General features: G+C 43.2%; 1 protein-coding gene across 2 annotated transcripts in view; it reads right to left on the reverse strand.

The window, feature by feature from the left end:
• The window catches only part of CACNA1S (calcium voltage-gated channel subunit alpha1 S), a 56,526-nt gene that overhangs the window by 7,044 nt on the left and 30,326 nt on the right, over positions 1-19,156 (reverse strand). Inside the window, exons 24-40 of one of the 2 annotated variants that reach the window (XM_028733929.2) lie at positions 18,975-19,121; positions 18,244-18,445; positions 17,989-18,147; positions 17,179-17,289; positions 16,711-16,794; positions 13,758-13,814; positions 12,303-12,338; positions 11,114-11,251; positions 10,883-10,948; positions 9,177-9,268; positions 8,523-8,682; positions 6,350-6,477; positions 4,644-4,740; positions 3,611-3,713; positions 2,722-2,823; positions 1,856-1,980; positions 245-373 (exon numbers count right to left, since the gene is read on the reverse strand). In XM_028733929.2, the coding sequence (XP_028589762.2) occupies positions 245-373; positions 1,856-1,980; positions 2,722-2,823; positions 3,611-3,713; positions 4,644-4,740; positions 6,350-6,477; positions 8,523-8,682; positions 9,177-9,268; positions 10,883-10,948; positions 11,114-11,251; positions 12,303-12,338; positions 13,758-13,814; positions 16,711-16,794; positions 17,179-17,289; positions 17,989-18,147; positions 18,244-18,445; positions 18,975-19,121 (1,936 nt within the window). The remainder of the gene's footprint in view (positions 1-244; positions 374-1,855; positions 1,981-2,721; positions 2,824-3,610; positions 3,714-4,643; positions 4,741-6,349; positions 6,478-8,522; positions 8,683-9,176; positions 9,269-10,882; positions 10,949-11,113; positions 11,252-12,302; positions 12,339-13,757; positions 13,815-16,710; positions 16,795-17,178; positions 17,290-17,988; positions 18,148-18,243; positions 18,446-18,974; positions 19,122-19,156) is intronic. The other variant, XM_028733930.2, reaches the window with a different exon arrangement.

Genomic DNA, 19,156 nt, shown 5'->3' on the forward strand with positions numbered 1-19,156 from the left:
CAAGTTTAGTCAATCAAACAAACAGAAAACAGAATAGCACAGGTGCTTCTGCTCTTTAACATTCAACGAAGGAAACAAAACTGAATGATGAATGATAACTTCATGAGGAAACAAATGGAGTGGGGAATGGACTCATTCTGTGAGGGGAGCACTGCAAGTGTGTCATTGCTGAAGTTTTCAGCTGAGGGTTAAAGGATATACTGGATGCCCATTAAGCAAACTTTATATCTGTGCTCATACTCACCCTATAGATGCCCTCCTCCATTGCTGCCTCAACCATGGCTCTCTCAAGTTCCTCCTCTGCCGTCAGATCCCCAGAGATTGCTCTTTTGATCTCAGGAGCTGCTTCCTCTTCAATGGTCCTCAGGCCAGCCTCATTGAAACAGCACAGAAATGATTATCATTGGCAGGGACCATTCATGCCAGAGAACAGGAAGTTAAGGTGCGACCCAAACCACCTTCTCCTAAGTCTTGATGACTTTCCTTCCCATGAAATTAACTTGGAGGTCAGGCTCTTACAGTATATATCCCTAGTCATGCACAGCTATGAACTTGCCAGCTTCACAAAGTACTGCATATAAACCAGTGCTTATGTTGACAGGGGGAACACTCAGTTATGCTGCACCACACAAGTGGGTGTGACATAGCTGGCGGGGGAGTGAAAATTCACCTGAGCACAGCATTATAGTGGCACGTTGATCTTTTGAAAAAGTTCTTTTAAAATGTGCTATAGCACCCTTAAAATTTTAAGCATTACTGTGTGATGACTCCCCCCGCCAAAAAAAACCTAGATTGAAAAGGGCAAATTTAAATAATCAGAGAGAGAGAGAGAGAGAGAAGTACATGCTGCTAAATGGCATTGACTGGAAAAGTGCTAACAGAAAGCATTAGCTTAGACACCCAATTAATTTCCACACACATCAAAACCATGCTTCTTCAAATGCTAGAAAGTTCATTGCTGTACAACCACCCTATAAACAAATCAGACCAAATGCACAATAAAGGCCAGATATCACCTAACCTCTGCGTAAGCTTTGTGCAAGAAAATCAGGGTGGATGCTCAATAAACAAGTTGCCCAGAGGAACTCTAAAACTAAGGCAGTCTACATATGCAGATACTGTGCTATTGTCCAATTCTTTCCAAAAACAAAAAGAAAAATGGATTTCCTGAAACTGAAAAGAAGCATGGGAAAAGCACATAGAAACATTTGATGGCAATGGATGTATCCAGATGGTCGTTGATTATAGGATGGACTTTACTAGGTGCTCCCAGATGGGTGTTTATTGTAGGACAGCTCCTCATGCATGGCTCTTTTTTTTTTTAACTGAGTCCACACAATGTTGTTGCTATCAAAATGCCAGACCATATTGTCTTTCCTCCACCCACCATTGTATATTTCCTTTTTCCAGGGAAAATCCAATAAATTACAAAGGCCAGTTGCAAGGTATGTGGAGAACCCATTTGCAATATCAAGCCCTTGCCTGTAAGCACCAAATGTCATTCAAATGCCCCCTGTAAAGTGAATGAACCAAGAGCAGCAATTCCAGAGGAAACCCAAAGCATGAAAAATTCCAGAAAGATTTGTCCATAAGCATTTTGTGGGAGAAGATGGGAGGAAATGGATAATAATTTTGTGGGAATATTTGCAAAGAGATTATTTTGTTTAAAATGCCAGCTCTTTAGAGAATCCCAAAACAGGGCCATGAAAACTGCAAACAACTGCATCACAGTACCTGGAATCTGCTGCATATGAGAAAACCCAAAGCACCTCCATTTCCCTCTTTTCTTTCACTCCATTATGGGCTGGAAATCTTTCTACTCTGCTGGGTCAAGTGTGTTCCAATTCTCACTTACCTGGATTTCAACAGCATTCTTCTTGGGCCGGTATCCGTAATACTCTTCCTGCCGCTTCATGAATTTTCTGAAGTGCTCCTGGATGAGGAAGGTAGCATAGAACTTGCCCACGGTCACCTCATCATCTGGAAGAGGAGTAGGCACAAGTAGATATTAAGTTTGCTCAGCAAAAGAACCCAGCCAACTTGTATGCATGTGCCAGGCTGCTTGAGAACACACAAAGGAGATTTGTAGAAAGAAGGTTGGAGATAAAAATGTATATGAAATAAGGTAAAGGTAGAGGTACCCCTGACCGTTAGGTCCAGTCGCGGACGACTCTGGGGTTGCTGCGCTCATCTCGCTTTAATGGCCGAGGGAGCCGGCGTTTGGCCGCAGACAGCTTTCAGGTCATGTGGCCAGCATGACTAAGCCACATCTGGTGAAACCAGAGCAGCGCATGGAAACGCCGTTTACCTTCCCACTGGAGCGGTACGTATTTATCTACTTGCACTTTGACGTGCTTTCAAACTGCTAGGTGAGCAGGAGCTGGGACCGAAGAACGGGAGCTCACCCCATCATAGGGATTCGAACCAGCAACCTTCTGATTGGCAAGCCCTAGGCTCTGTGGTTTAGACTACAGCGCCACCCACGCATTCTATTCAGTGCTTCCTTTAAACATATTTGTTTCGGTAAGCCTATCCAGGCACACAGAAGTTGACATGTTTTAATCTCTTTTTAGATTATGGCTGATTTTAATTATTTTTAAAAAAATGTTTTTAATTTCTTGTTTTAAACAGTTTCTATTGATAATTTTGCTATTTCTTGTAAACTGCTTAGAGGTTTTTTAAAGGTCAAATGGCATTTAAATAACGAAATTAAGGACTTGCCTCCAATTGGTGGAATGACTTGATCCAGGAGCTTCATGCTGGTTCTCTTCCATATTTTTTTAATAATCATCCTTAACTCTTCATTGGCTTGTTCAAAGTTACCTGCAAAGGCACCAACCGCTTTTATATGAAACTTCTCCTCATTGTCTGCCCTCAGACAACAAGTACTCATGCCCAATTAATCAATGCTCTCTTAATTAATTCATTAGCATCCCTTACAATAAAATCTCATCATCCCCCCCACTTCCTGACATACCACTGTACAGCCTGGTACTTGGGGTGAGATCCTTTTAAATCAAACATTAGCTTTATTGTTGGCTCGCTGTCCAGATTTGTTAAAGAAAAGTTGTTTCTGCTGCTCTTTTGGGGGGGCTGCTGTTGCATTGCATTGAATATTTTTAGCTGCTTTGAGATCTCCAGACCAGATAAAGCTGGCTACAGAACAACAACTATAGCACATGTTGTTGTTGTTAATATTATTGTGCTAACGCAGGTAAGTGCTTTCATTTTTATCAACCCTCAGGTGGACAAAATCCTTAATATTTGCCTTTGATAAAGCTTAGGCTCCTTAAAACTCCAGAAGTGGCATGGAGTTGGCATGGCTCCACGATGAAACTACTTATGCTAATTTAAAACAGATGAAGACCTGACTCTTGGAGGTCTTGTGATTAAATGCATCAGAAAGGCATTAGTTACTGTTGATTTATGGCATCATCTGCTGGGCCTATGTAATCACGCAGTAATGGATTTTGAGGTCAGCAGAGCTTCTGCTGACATATAAGGTGACTAATGTTCTTCAGAACTTGTGAGATGAATAATGGCAGCTGTGGGAGAGTGCAGAGGAGTTATTCAGGAATGGATGCAGCTATTGATACATTTCATCTCTCACCTTCTGTCTTGATCTTGAGAGCCGTTCTCACCAGAGCAAAGAGTGTTGCATTGAAAGTGACTGTGCCATCACTATTCAGGGGCATATTCATGCTCACCAAGCGCTGCAAAACACACACCATGTCAGAGACAATATATCCCAGGTTTTTTTCAGGCAGAGCGTGCTGAAACTCACTTCGGGCACCTCTCAGGTGGACGCCATTGTCATTATATGAGAACAAGGGTTCATGGTGAGTTCTGGCACCAGTTTCCAGAAAAATAGCACTGAATGTATCATTTACATTCACAAACAAACACACTTGGAACACACCCATATGTCCCATACCTGAAGGAGCGTCTCCACCCCATCGTTCAGCCAGGACACTGAGGTCCAGCTCTGAGGGCCTTCTGGCGGTTCCGTCACTGCGAGATGTGAGGTTACAGGGAACCAGGCAGAGGGCCTTTTCAGTGGTGGTGCCCACCCTGTGGAACGCCCTCCCATCAGATGTCAAGGAAATAAACAACTATCTGACTTTTAGAAGACATCTGAAGGCAACCCAAGTTTTTAATGTTTGAAGTTTATTCTGTTTTTAGTGTTCTGTCAGGAGCTGCCCAGAGTGGCTGGGGAAACCCAGCCAGATGGGTAGGATATAAACAATAATTAATTAATTAAAATTAATTAATTATTATTATTGTTGTTGTTGTTGTTGTTGTTGTTGTTATTCTGTAGATTACCATTATTCATTTTCTTAAATTTATATTCCACCTTTCTTAAGTCCTGGAACCCAAGACATCCAGACACTGAGCAGACTAGATCTGCTTCACTTCAGTGAGACAAAGGTCTTGTGTGCCCTTCAGGCCATACCCAGGGAGTCAGTGTCCTACCCTCCATTTGACAGATAGCATTAAAAACACCAGTTCTTCATTCCTTCAGCTTAAAAAAATAATCTAGGCGATAAGGACTGAATTTTGTACAGGGGCCAGGGGGTGGAGACTAGGACACGAACTCAGACCTAGTTAGGACTGGTAAAGAAACATTTCCTCAGGACTCCTACCTTGCAAGCCACACGGTGTGGACAAAACTTCCCAAAGCCCAGGGGAGGCTGGATTCGTCTTAACAGAGTCACCACATCTAGATGTTTGATGCGGCCCCTGAGGAAGAGGAAGAGACAGCCATGTTGCAGAAAATGGCACACAAGTTTCTAGCTTGGGGAGCTGAAGAGACCACAATTCAATGGTCTATTTGGACCATTCTCTAATCCCAGTGAATGCACACACAGCACCTGCTTATTTTCTTGACATGGTGATGGAGCATACAATTAAACATATATGTTTTGAAGTATCCTTGAAAGAGGCAGGTACTTTCTGCCTTAGAGCACACTAAAAAGTAGGAAGCCCGCCATGTGGAATGTTGAGTGGGTGGGCAAGGTCTCAAGACCCTCCAGCTTTGTGGATAGGTGAGGACCCACAAGGGCTGAAATCTTTTGCACATACGATATACAAATGTGCTATCTGAAACAATGTAGTCTGATGAGCCAGTCCCCCTGCCTCATATGTGGCACTGTGATAAACCACAGGTTTGACATGACATGTACAGGCGATGCAATGGGAAGCCATAACGAATCCCAGTTCCCTTCTGTATGCATACCTCCATGATAAAGAAATGCAAAAACAGTTTATGCATTATTGTTATGTGAGCACAATCTGTAAAGTGGGTCTCCTGGTTTATAAAAAGCTCTCACACGAGACAACTATATTTTTAAAAAAGTAATATTGACCACATTTTATTTATTTAAAGGATTTCTGTCCTACACTGCAAAGGGCAATTCTAGATTTCGCCAATAGGTGTTAGTCACGTGCCCAGGCAAATAAATCATTCTGAGTACTTGGAAAGTCCTTTCTCACACCTGATCTAGCCTGCTGTGTCTCAAGAGGCATCAGCCATTCTAAATCTACCCTGACATAATTTGGGAACAAAATACTATATCTTCTTCTTCTTCTTCTTTGGCAATCACTCGTAGCCAAGTAAGATTGTCTTCCATAAACACGGTTTTAACAATGAGTCCATAAGTGACTGTGGAGGCCAATTCTGGACTCACATGTCCTTCCACAGTGGGGACATTGTTTCCTGGGCGGGAGTTGATCACGGTGTGGATTTGCCAAGCGTCTTAGCATGTTTCTCCCTTGCATCCTGAGTTCCCTTTTACCTGGGCAAGAATGACCACAGCTAGAAGCCCCTGATGTCCCTATTTGAAACATACCTTCTAATAAATTAATGGGGATTCCAAGTCAGTATAATAAATCAAGGTTTTATATTAAGGCTGAAACAATCTGATAAATGAAAAGAGAGCTCAAACCAATATTTCTCATTCTATTATCACACATCTGACTTTATACTCATATGCCTTCCAAGCATTGACGTCCCACAACATTTCTAGGAAGTTACATTGAGCTCTCTTTCCAGTGCCAGTAGAAACTCAGAGCCAAATTAGACAAGACATTTGCCAAGTAATCTGTTTTCGCACAGCTGATTAAAAAAAGAAAAAGCTGGTGTAGAGCATCAATGGAAGGTTTCCTTTCACTGTGAATAGCAGAAATGGGGTGTGATTCTGATCAAGGCCATGGCATAAGCATGTACCAGCTAATTATTATTTTAACATAAACAACAAAATTGACAATAGGTCAATCTACATGATAGACTTCATGTCTAGTTGGCCTGCAGATCCAGTGATTACAAATGTAATAACTGATAGTTTCTCACTTGGCTTCAGGATCGTATTCTGCCCAGATTTTTTTGAATTCATCCAGGTGATGAGGACCCAATATGGACCAATCCCGTGTGAGGTAGTCAAAGTTGTCCATGATAACAGCGACAAAGAGGTTGATAATCTAAGGAGATATACATTGGCATAGGTTAGGTGAAAGATAGCAGAGGATAACGGTCCTCTGAGCTGCCCACTGGAATAAAGTTGGCTGAAGGCCTGTATACCAACCCACATAAAACTAAATAAAGTATAATCGAAGGGGTAGTTTGTCTGGGAAGGCAATGCATGTCACAGGCATTCTGCAACATTGGTTAGTTCAGTTCTTAGGCTTGTGAATACCCTTCCACCCAGAATCCTTGGAACAGTGGTTCAACCCCCATACAGAGCTATAATTCCCAGTACCCTTAAGAAACTACTGTTCCCAGGATCCTTTTGGGGCCGGTGAGGAAGAGATGTGATTTAAGTGCATGTGTAGAAACAGCCTAAGTGGTCAGTTCATATGTGCAAATCCATCAGGCAGCCAACCAGGTCAGTGTGCTAGGAGAAAAGTGGTCCTTATACAAGCGTGCTCCCAGAAGTATAAGCAATGACTGAGCACACCACTGTGCTGGGCTGCTTGGGGTGACACATTGACTTGCTGTTTGTGATTGTGACAAATCATTCATGTGATTCCCTTGCCACATTGATCACCGCTCTCAGCCTTGGATGTAACAGAACTGACCTGCCACTGCCACAGTGCCTAAGAGGCAAAACTGATGAGAGAAGGAAGCAGAGAATTCCAGGGCTACGTTACACATTTATAGCTATGAGTTAATATGAACTGCGGCCACCTGAGAAAACTAAAATGAGACAGAATATTTAATGAGTGCCCAGGCCAGGGCTTTGAGAAGGGTAATTTCTGTTTCCTCAGCATGACAAATGTCAGTAGCTTATTTGCTGCAAGCTGACTAAGGAATGTTTATTGATGGGCAGCTTTATACGTTTATTATTTATTTATTAGTATTTATTGTTTAGTATTTAGTGTTTATTAAATACATTTAATAAATATAGTAATAATAAGTAATGTTAATCTAATCTTCCCTTAATCTTACTAAATAATTATAGCAGATGAAATTTGGTAAGGTAAAGGTAAAGGGACCCCTGACCGTTAGGTCCAATCGTGACTGACTCTGGGGTTGCGGCGCTCATCTCGCTTTATTGGCCGAGGGAGCCAGGGTACAGCTTCCGGGTCATGTGGCCAGCATGACTAAGCCGCTTCTGGTGAACCAGAGCAGCGCACGGAAACGCCGTTTACCTTCCCACTGGAGCGGTACCTATTTATCTACTTGCACTTTGACGTGCTTTCGAACTGCTAGTTTGGCAGGAGCAGGGACCGAACAACGGGCGCTCACCCCGTCACGGGGATTCGAACCGCCGACCTTCTGATTGGCAAGTCCTAAGCTCTGTGGTTTAACCCACAGTGCCACCCGCGTCCCTTATACAGTACCAAATGAAATTTGGTATAGGGGTAAATAAAGCAGGTTAAAGACTCCTTCACAATGGCAACTCAAGTGGAAAGAGGAAGAGCAACAGCCTAGCTAATCATTCACAAGCAAAATTCCTTCTTTCCCTCTCTCCATAATGGCCATTGATTGCCTTTCAACAGCAAACACAACAATACCTGCTTTCTGATTATTCCTGAATTTGCAGCCTTTGAGTGGATTTGGTGGTCACAGATTGGCCCCTGAGCTATGACTGGTGATCAGCAGCTCCTAAACCCCATTTCTGGAGTCCCCTTCCATCAGCAAGAATGAATTGAACTATGTGTAAAGCCAAGACAACTGCTGAAGAAATGCTACAAGGTCTTTGAAGGAGAGAGGGGAGTATTTTAAAAAGTGAGCTGAAAATGATTTAGGAGACATCATTGCCTCCTGCAACATACACACAAATTTCTGATTTGACCCACACTTTTGCAAAACCTGTTTGGCCAAAGGTGAAAGCAGGATGATGTTATGCATCACATGCAGCAATTCCCTCCATCAAACCACCTTCAATGCCCCCCCCCCCCATGATCATGTCTAGTTTGTCCCTTAATGATGATTGCTACTGTACCATATTTATCCATATACTACAAGTATGTGCTAACTGACTAGGAAATAAGCACAAGATCAGAGAACAAAAATAGCTTACCAGGAATGCGCATAGCATGTAGAAGCTGACTAAGTAGAAATAAGCAAAGTCTGAGCCACAAGTATATTCTTCCCCAGGAGCAAAGTCAGACTCAGGGTCACATTGCTTGCCATAGCTGGAAGCCAGTAAGATCTCCTGCCAGGCCTCACCAGTTGCACACCTAGAGAAAGGGATAAAGTGAGGCAGGGGCCCCTTTCCAGAAAGTATTCTCTAGATTAGAGGATATGGAATGACCAGCATTCTAGGACTCTAATCCTGGGTACTGCAAAATTGCAACCATTACCTCGTTTCCATTTGTGGGACTTTCATTTCTGAGTTGCCAGAATTAAAATGAGGAGTGAACCTAACACTAAGGGTCTATTCTGGCATGTTATTATTGCTTATACCCCGGCTTTTCCCAAAACTGGGGCTCAAGGTGGCTTATAAATAAAATAGTGACCATCGGCATATGAAGACTGAGGAGCTATTGTGGAAGTGCCAGGGTCATAACTCGGGGAATGGGCGGGACAGATCCATGCCATGTGTCCCCCCCCCCCAAAATCCTGGGAATGGCAGCTCTGTGAGGGGGAACTACATTTCTCAGGATTCTTTAAGGAGAAAGTCATGTGCTTTAAGTGTGCATTGAACGCACTTTAAATGTACAGTGATACTGACCTGAATAGCAGCAGCACTGCTTGTGGGAACGTCTGAAAGTTGTTATTCCGATTTATATAGGTTCCATCCACCAGAGCAATTTTCCCAAACATCTGTAAATCAGAAAGTGCCACTGTGACAAACCTGCACTTTTTGTACCAAAACCTGTTCTCTTTGTACCAGTTTCCTTTTGTTTCTTGCTACTTGGTTGGATATAGTCTTAGCCATGTTTAGAGTAGACTCACTGAAATTAATTGAACAAGTTAGGCATGACTAATGTAAGTCCCCTCAGTTTCAATGGGTCTCCTCATGACTTGGCTCACATCCACACTATACAGTTTAAAGCAATCTCATACCACTCTAAAATTCATGGCTCTCTCTCCCCCCTTTCCCAAAGAATCATGGGAACTGAAGTTTGTTAAGGATCCTGAAAGTTGTTAGGAGACTCTTAGAAAACTACATTTCCAAGGATTCTTTGGGAGAAGTCATGACTCTTTAAGTGGTGTAAGAGTGCAATCTAAGTCTGAATCTAACCAATTGCTGCTTTTTACTTTAGTTGTTTACTGTCTTTCTGACTGCTGACACCCCCCCCACCCTACCCCACCAAGGAAGTGAAGTGACTGCAGTTGCAAACCTCAAGCTTAAAAGGTAAAGGTAAAGGTACCCCTGCCCGTACGGGCCAGTCTTGACAGACTCTGGGGTTGTGCGCCCATCTCACTCAAGAGGCCAGGGGCCAGCGCTGTCCGCAGACACTTCCGGGTCACGTGGCCAGCGTGACAAGCTGCATCTGGCGAGCCAGCGCAGCACACGGAACGCCGTTTACCTTCCCGCTGGTAAGCGGTCCCTATTTATCTACTTGCACCCGGGGGTGCTTTTGAACTGCTAGGTTGGCAGGCGCTGGGACCGAGCAGCGGGAGCGCACCCCGCCGCGGGGATTCGAACCGCCGACCTTTCGATCGGCAAGCCCTAGGTGCTGAGGCTTTTACCCACAGCGCCACCCGCGTCCCTAAAACCTCAAGCTTACTAGAGATTAAGTTACACTGAACTCATACAAACATAGCAAGAGCTCTCCTGAATCAGGCCCAGGGAACATCTAATCCAACACTGCTTCATACAATGGCAAACAAGATGTTTCTGGAAGCCTACAAGGACAACATGAAGGGAACAGCCCTTCTCTGTGCCATTTTCCCCACAGCAACTGGTATTTAAAGGCCAGTTGCCTTTAACCCTGGAGGTTCCATTCAGCTATTAGCTGAGGACAGATCTGTTCTCCATTAATTTAACTAATCCCTGTTTAAAGCCATTTACACCAGTGGTCAGTCCCATAGAACTCATGGGACTTATTACTGAGCAAATATGCCTAGGATTGGGTTGTAAAACTCCAGACTGAAAGCTCACGGGAACTAAATTATTGTGGCATCCTTTGGAGTGACATCTCTGTTTTCAGGTCAATGGAGAAGGACATGAAACCTGCAAGGTATAATGATTTAATGGGCCAGATCAGGCACCATGTCAAGAGAGATACACCTTGTTTCAAAACCTCTGCAGGATACATGGTGTCCCAAGCAATTGGGATGAGGAGAATGGGGAGCTGAGACTGAGGAAAGCTTCCAAGGAATAGAATGGAATGACAATATGATATCTGGCCTTATTACCATGGATGGTTTATAACTGGGATCTTGTCTTACACTGCCACTGAGAGAGTTTTTGTGTGTGTATATCCTCACCTGCATCCCAATCACAGCATAGATAAAGAACAACATCACAATCAGCAAGGCCACATGTGGCAGTGCCTGCAGAACAAAAGAGAGAAGAACCCAAGGGTCGCAAAACTGCAGTGCAAGGTCATGAGCCTCAAATGAGATGGGCAGCGTTGAATCATAATGCTTGTCTCCAACCTCACCCAACCTCTAGAACTCTTCAAGCTCACGTCCTTTCAGCCAATGTGATGCACTTGCCTGGAAAGACTTGATGAAGGTCCATAGTAGATTTCTAATGCCTTCTGATCGGCTCAGCAGTTTTACCAGCCGTAGGACACGGAAAAGCCGGAAGAAAGTGATAGAGATTCGGCCACCCTCATCAGGATCTATGGCTTGCTGTGGAAGGAGCACATCCCTTGGGCAGTGAACAAGCATGAAGCAGGTAGAAGGAGATAAACTTCATTCAAGAGTAGATCTGATGTGTTCATCAGGCATGCTCATAATAAGACAGCAACCCCCCACAATTTAATTGTGGATTAGGGGGCCAACCTGGTATGCACTACTGAGACCTGGGACGTTAGGCTGCAAGGTGTTGACTTTCATCAGCAATGTCTTTCTGGGTTCTCAGTGCACCACCAACATAGACAAGGGCTGGAAATGGTGGGTAGTATCACTGTGGCTTATAAGGATTCAGTCTTCCTTTACTTCACTTCCCCCTGCTGAATTCCTGTGTCCACCAGTTTGGGCACCAGGGACAGATGGGGAATTTTGCTGTTGTACCGACTGCTGCCCAGCAGCCCCCATGTCTGAGCTGACAGAAGTGGTCTCAGCATGGCTACTGACAACCCCCAGACTGATTGACTACTGTAATGTGTTGTACCTGGCTTTGCCTTTGAATACTATTTGGAAACTTCAGCTAGCTCAAAACACAGTCTCCAGACTGTTGACTAGGACCAGTCAGTTGGTGGCATATATCTCAATGATACTGAAATAAATTCACACTGGCTTTCAGTCAATTTCTGATCACTCTTCAAAGTGCTGGTGTTTAAGGGAAAATGCCTACACAGGTTAGGTTCCTGAAGGACTTCCTGCTCCCAAAACAACCTGAGGCTGTTCTATAGTTGTCCCTGCCATCTGAGATAAGGCAGGAGTTTATGGAATTCCCTCCCCAGAAAATAATGTTGGCACTAGGCAGATTTATTGTTCTTGCTGCCTGACAAAACCATTTTTATTCTCCCAGGCTTTGTAACATACCTTAATGCATTTTTCTTTTTTAACATGTTATGTTCTATTTCTCTGTGTTTCTCTTGTTTTTGTAAATGACTCTGGAAGCTCTGCTGAAGGATGGCATATATATACGTGTGTGTGTGTGTGTGTGTGTGTGTGAGAGAGAGAGAGAGAGAGAGAGAGAGAGAGAGAGAGAGAGAGGTAAACAAACAACACTTACTTGTGTTGTGACGTCTCCCTGGATCACTGGATTCGTCTGTAAATATATCCCAAGTTATAAATACAGCAATAATTTCAGTGCAGGTAAAACAAGGACCTCAGGGCCAACAGCATGCTAAGCTAAGGGGTTGGATAATACTGCAGGGGTCATTGCATGCTGACTCAGGTTTGGAATACAGGAAGGAGTTTCATGCCACCGCCATTAAAAGGTTCCTCAACCTTCTAATGGATCTCTTGGTTCTAAGCCTAGCAACCCCTCCCTGGGCTAACTTCATGTTACCTGTAGAACTGTTGGACTGCTGGGTTTACTGAAACTAAGTATGAGTCTGCACCATCAAAAATCATGAGTCCAGCATGACAAGAAGGAAGTGAGAGGAACAGTCAAAGGACACAGTTTGTACCTTTTTAATCAGAGTTGGGAGTTGGATAATTTGGTGCCATCATATATTTTATTGGCACGCCTATGCTACAAGGGCAAACTGGATCAAAGCTGCCATAACTGCCATGGTCTCTCCCAAGAAATCTTAGGAACTATAACTATTTGTGGCTATAAAAAAATAACCTTCACAGATGTACCGGTATGATAGAAGGCTCATTTTGGGAGAAGCCCTGGCAGGAAACTAGTTTAGATTTGTAGTGCAGACGTATCCTAACACTGTGCAAATGTTCTAGTAGTGAGCACTCAGTGCATATTTAATGCACAATCAGTCCCATGGCGTATTTGCAGAGCAGATTGTCTGGGTCAGTTGTGCAACAGCACACAGCCAATGCAAAACTTGTCTGTGGATTTGTGCTTCTGCAGAGTGGTAAAAGCATCATTTTGAGAAAAGTAACTATTGCATTCGGACTTCAGTTTTCTGGCTGTTGGCTACAGAATCTTCAGATCTTGATGTATCTTCTATAATGAAGCTGCACAGAACACGTCGGCAAGCTGGACCAGGAATGGAAGGAAGCTATAGTGTAATCTAGATGTGCAGTGATGCACTTGCTGTGCATCAGAAACAAAAGCTGATAATTGCACTGCCAGCGCTTTGCAGGACTGTTATTTTAGTGCAACCATAAAAATGCCACTAAAGCAGTGTTAGAAGCTAGAAGCTGTTAGTTCTATGCAATAATGCCTGTACAGCACCTACAGAATGTGAAAAGAATGTGATATATTACTGCTAATCTTGTATTACCCCAACCTCTTGTGACAAGCCAAAAGAAAGGCTTCTCTATTTGTTGAACATGTGAAAGGGGAACAAATAAAAACCAGCACCCTCCCACCACCAGCATCGTCTTCTCTTGAGGCTCACAACTTTCTCTCCCTTTTCCTCCTCGATGGCAGAATCTCTGAAGACTCATGCAGTCCACACTAACACAGCAGGGCACAGCAATATGGAATGGTCTAGGAAGGGACAAAGGGATATATGAAAGAAAAGGTTCTCCACAACAAGCTCATGCAGCTGATATTTACAATGCCATTACAGCCACCGCTTAGGCAGTACAATCCACCTCTGGAAGCAAGAATTATCTGTTAAGAGAATGAAAGAATCAACCGAGGAATCCTACAAATGCAGTGGGAAAGTAGAGAAGTGAAAGACAGAGAGAAAGAGGGACAAGGGATGGAGGAGAAGGAAGAGGAGCCATTTTTAGGAAGGAAGAGAAGGTGGTCCACAACAATAGAAGGGCATGATGGGAGATCCTATGAGACCAACAAAGAAGAAGACAGGCAGAAAGGAATAAGGGATAAAGGATAAAGGATGCAGAGACTGATGCATGGAATGAGGACTACAAATGACTTGAACAGAGCCTAGAGTGTCCTACTGGAAACAGATGTTTTAAAAGCAGCCTAGATAAGAAAGTTCCAGCTAACAATATACTACAATAAGCCTTAGACAAAGAAACCTACTGGAGCATCATTGAAGGCACAGATATTCCTAGATTAGAAGCCTACAGAAGTCTATGATGCATGGCCAGCTACACTCAGATTCACCCACTGTCATGATCACCCACTCATGAGCCAGAATTCAAATTGGGGGGGGGGGGGCTCAAGTGCTATTAGACTCCTCCATAAGTGATTAGATTTCTTAACATGTCTTTTCCCTGCAAGGAGCTCCTACGGTGATATTTCATGATCAGCTCTTTGAAGGATGGGGCTCCTGGAGTGCCTCCCACCATGCTGAGTTCTTCTGAAAACGTTGACACTTTCTTTCACACATTGAAATAATCCAAAGACTGGGCAGAACCCAAGGGGAAATAGGGAAGATGGATTTTTACGGAATTAAACAAGATGGCTCATGCCAAGAGAAGTATTTTATCCACAAATGCTTGTTACAATTAATTTTTAAATGTATTCAGGCAGAACTGATTAATAGCCAGACATTTTAAAATCCTGGCTGACTTGTGTGCTATACCTGCGGCAGATGGTTATATTGACTTCAGCAGCAAATAAATGGTTGTGTGCCTTTGTTGGATTTGTGCTCTGATTGGTTATTTGCATTTTCTTGGCCAGAAACTCTGAGAAAAGTGCTGTATCTTGCGCAAAGCAACATACGATCCCTATGGAATGCCCACGGATTATGTTAGAGGCACTTTATTATACTTTCTGTTGTTTGTTCTTGGACAGAAGACCATAAAAGAGCATTATTAGCTCATCTAAACAGCTCGCCTAGCAGGGAGTTTATTAAACATCAATACACAAATAAATGAAACAAATGGACTAGGAGGGAGGAAGGAGGAAGGAAAGACAGGAAACATGGAAAAGGACCAGGCTAGGTTCATAAGTCAAAGATACAGTGTGCTGGAAGGGGAAAACAGCAGCACTAATGGTGGTTTTGCTTTCTGTGGAATCAAAATCAGACTATGTGATCCAGTCAGCACCACAGGATGTACAGAGAGTACTTTAGGAGAATCAGGGCTCCAAGCATTATCCCTCTCACTTTCTTGCAGTTCCCAGCTGTTCAATGGGAAGCAGCATTCCAGTGGGACAGACAAAGAACCCTGGAAAGAATGAACTCAGAGCCATTCTGCCTCTGGTACTGAACCAAACATCAGGTGCAAAGGCAAGGGAAGCAGAATATTTACCAGTTCCCAAGTCCTCAGATTAAATTCCTAAATACCATTGAACTTGATCCCCTTTCACCTTAACAACTTAGCATATAGATCTCTCACCAGAGTTTTTTGGCCATTTAATGAATCAGGGGATATTCAGCAAGTATTGAGGTGGATGTAAATCTAGTAGATAAAGTCTTGCATGTCCCCAAAGATACCTGTACCTTCCATCCCCTGCTCGCCTAATAAGAGAACAACAAAAAGTTCAGAAAAGGTTTAGTTAAAACTAAATCCTTGGAGTGACTCTTTGTACTTGGGCTTGGAAACAACTCATCAAGCAGGGTAGATATTTGCACTGACATTTCCTAATACTCTAGCACTGGCCAGAGGCAAGCGGGAGCTATAAAGAAACACGGCAGGTTTTTCCAGGGATTGGAGTATTTAAAGGAAGACAATGTTCAATACAAAGAGATTATGGTTTTGGTCTTAGTAATACTGAATCAGGCACATACACTATTGATGAAAGCTGTTCTAGATCTACCTCCTTCTAAAGCTGTTTCTATAGCCATAGATAACTGAAAATAGTAGCATTAGCAGTGCACTGAGAACATGAAGGCACATAAATGCATTCTTAACTCAGCAATATCTACTCTTGTCCTTTCTTTAAATTCATACGCAATGCAGAGTACACATGTGCTATTCCACCCATGGTATATTTTCAATATACTCTGGTGTATATGATAGCATAGCATCCATGCACATATATATAGAAGGCACAATTTATGTATGCAAGTGTTGCCATGAAGATAGTCACACTGTAAGCAGACATAATAAGCAAATACTCAAAGCATGGTTGCCATGGACAGCAAAACAGAAATGATCTGCAGGTACCATGAGGCAAACCATCTCAAAGTTGACTTTATACTAAATTTGCCAGCTACATATTACTTGCCAAGAACATATGCTTAGAGAGAACACAGAGATTACTGGGCAGGTGAAGTTTCCTGGGCATGGGGCCACATCAGTCCATTAGTTATGATCAAGGAAAGGTCACTTCACAATACTTCTTGATGCCTGAAACTCACAGTATCCACTGAGCTTATCCACATTTGTGGATTGTGAGATGCCTACCCTTCCCTTAACTTAAAGGCAATAAACCCTCTTATTTCCAGAAGGAAACTGAAGTCAAACAATAGCTTCTGTGAAACAGATATTCTGTTTAGACATGCAATAATCACAACTGTGGAAAAGTTGGGAGACTGATGCTGCTACATAGCATGAGGAACAGTTTTCTACTCTTCTTCACTTTCATGGCTGCCCAGTTTGAAGTGTTCCCAGCCCCCACACTCATCCAGTGCTGGGAGCCTTTCACTTACATCAATCTGACTCAGGATGACATCAATGATGCTGCCAACGACTATAAGGAAATCAAAGACATTCCAAGGGTCCCCAAAGTAGCCCTGGGGGAAAAGGAATAAGAAAGTGGGTTCCAAAGAAGTAAGACAGGACCTTTCTGGCACCTTCCCAACCTAAGGACCGATGTTGAAACTTGTGTGACTTGGTTAGGACTAAAAAAAACTTACATGCAACCATTCCCTCCTCCCCAGCAGTATCCCCCTTAAAGTGTGGCATGTAACTCTAAGCCAGATATGGGGAACCTGTGGCTCTCCAAATGTAGTTTGACTACAACTCCCATCATCCCTGGCTATGACTATGCTGGCTCAGGCTCATGGGAGTTGTAGTCCAAAGATGTATGGAGGGCCATAGCTTTCCACCACTGCTCTAAGCAAAATGACAGACCCACTTCCCTCAAGGAGCCTTATAGGTCCATATCCCAAACTCACCTTAGCCTTGAAGGCTATAAGTTTAAGGATCATCTCCACAGTAAAGAGAAGGGTGAAGACCACATTAAGGATATCTGAGAGATGGTCCATTGTCTCTGATTGATTATAATGCTGTAAAGATGGTTAAAAGTAGATGATTAATAGAGTTAGAAACAAAGCCCTGTAGACCAAAAGGAAGTCTATATTATGACAAAAGGAGAAATCATATTGATTGCTAGATAGCAAGTAAAAGAGATACACATGTAGAGAACAGGCTCATCTTGATGAGTGAGCTGTATGGTTGTAAAGCCCCACTTATCCAACATACCTGTACTAACAATGCCTCTCATTGCTCACTTGTACAGTGGTACCTCGGTTTAAGAACAGCCCTGTATACGAACGATTCAGTTTATGAACTCTGCAAAACCGGAAGTAGTGTCCTGGTTTGTGAACTTTACCTCGGTCTAAGAATGGAATCTGAACAGTGGAAGGGCACAGGCATTGGTAGGCCTCATTAGGGAAAGCGTGCCTCAGTTTAAGAACAGTTTTGGTTTAAGAACGGACTTCTGGAACAGGTTAAGCTCATAAACCGAGGTACCACTGTATTTCTATACTGGAATCCCTGGAATAACAGCCCAGTTCAGTTACATTGTGTGTAGTGTACAACTGATGGATAATAAGACCCACCCATATTTCTAAATACCAGATCAGCAAGTGCTCATTATAGGGGCACTGTTTTGTAATTCTTCTTCTCCAGGCACAACTCAGGATCCCACAATCATCACTACTGCTGCCATTCTACAACTGGGCAGCTGTTCCACTCATCCATACCTGCATGCCCAAGCAGATGGTGTTCAATGTGATCAGGAAGAACATAAGGTACTCAAAGTAGGAGCAGGTCACAATATACCATATCTGGTACTGGTAGGGGTTCTTGGGAATGTAGCATCTCAGAGGGCGTGCTTTGAGTGCATATTGCACACACTGGCGCTGGAGCGAGAAGAAATACAAGGTGGGAATGGGGCTAGGCAGTGCCTTCCATACTTTAGGTTCTCTTGTTCATTATCTCAGCATTATGTGCCATACCTGGTTCTTGTCCAGCTCACAGTTTTTGTACTCTGTTTCACCCTGCTCCTGGAAGGTTACGATGATAAAACCTACAAAGATGTTCATCATGAAAAAGGCTATGAGGATGAGATAGATGATGAAGTAGATGGCAACGCCCATGCGATAGTTGTAGATGGGGCCTACGTCCTCAGCGCTTGTGTCAATTGCTTTGTACAATAACCTGGAAGAGTTAGAACAGCAGTCAAGATTAACGGGCCTGGGCAAAAGACCTTTGAAGAAGTGGGCTATGAAAGGACTTTGCTCAATGGGTTATCAGCTCAGGTATCCATGCCTCCTCTGACAGGGGCGGCCCACTCTCAAAGGGTTTTCCAAAAAATCAGTATAGCTAAATAAATGTAGAGCTATAACTCTTTTACTGAGTGGGTTCCAGGCAACTTTTCCTTAAATTGCACTGTTGATGTATTATGCTTTCGGATTCTTAAAGCACAATATTTTGTTGCTGAGAAAACATGTTTTTTAAAAAACCCAGTAACTGCATCAATTGCCATGGTTACATGAATGTCTGGTGTAGCTCTCTGCGTATAGTGTCTATAACATCGTTAGCGATATGCATTAAAGCTTCCCCTTTCAGTGTTATTTTGCTTGCACAGTATAGCTAATTAGCAACAGTAGCAGCATACCAGCTAATCCTTCTGACAATTCCCAACAGCCCACCTTGCACTTTGCCCCATGCTGGGTTCTGAACTCACTTAGGCCATCCTTCAAAGGTGGAAACAGTGAAGAGAGACATCATGGCTGACAATACATTATCAAAGTGGAAGTCATTGAGTGTCCACATTCGCTCGTCCTCCACAACCTGTGTTGGATCAGCATCGACGTATGTGATGAAGTAACCCCTGGGACAAGAAACTTTATATTAGTTACAGACAAG

The sequence above is a fragment of the Podarcis muralis genome, chromosome 5 (genome assembly GCF_964188315.1).
Source record: "Podarcis muralis chromosome 5, rPodMur119.hap1.1, whole genome shotgun sequence".
In the NCBI taxonomy this organism is placed as follows: Eukaryota; Metazoa; Chordata; class Lepidosauria; order Squamata; family Lacertidae; genus Podarcis; species Podarcis muralis.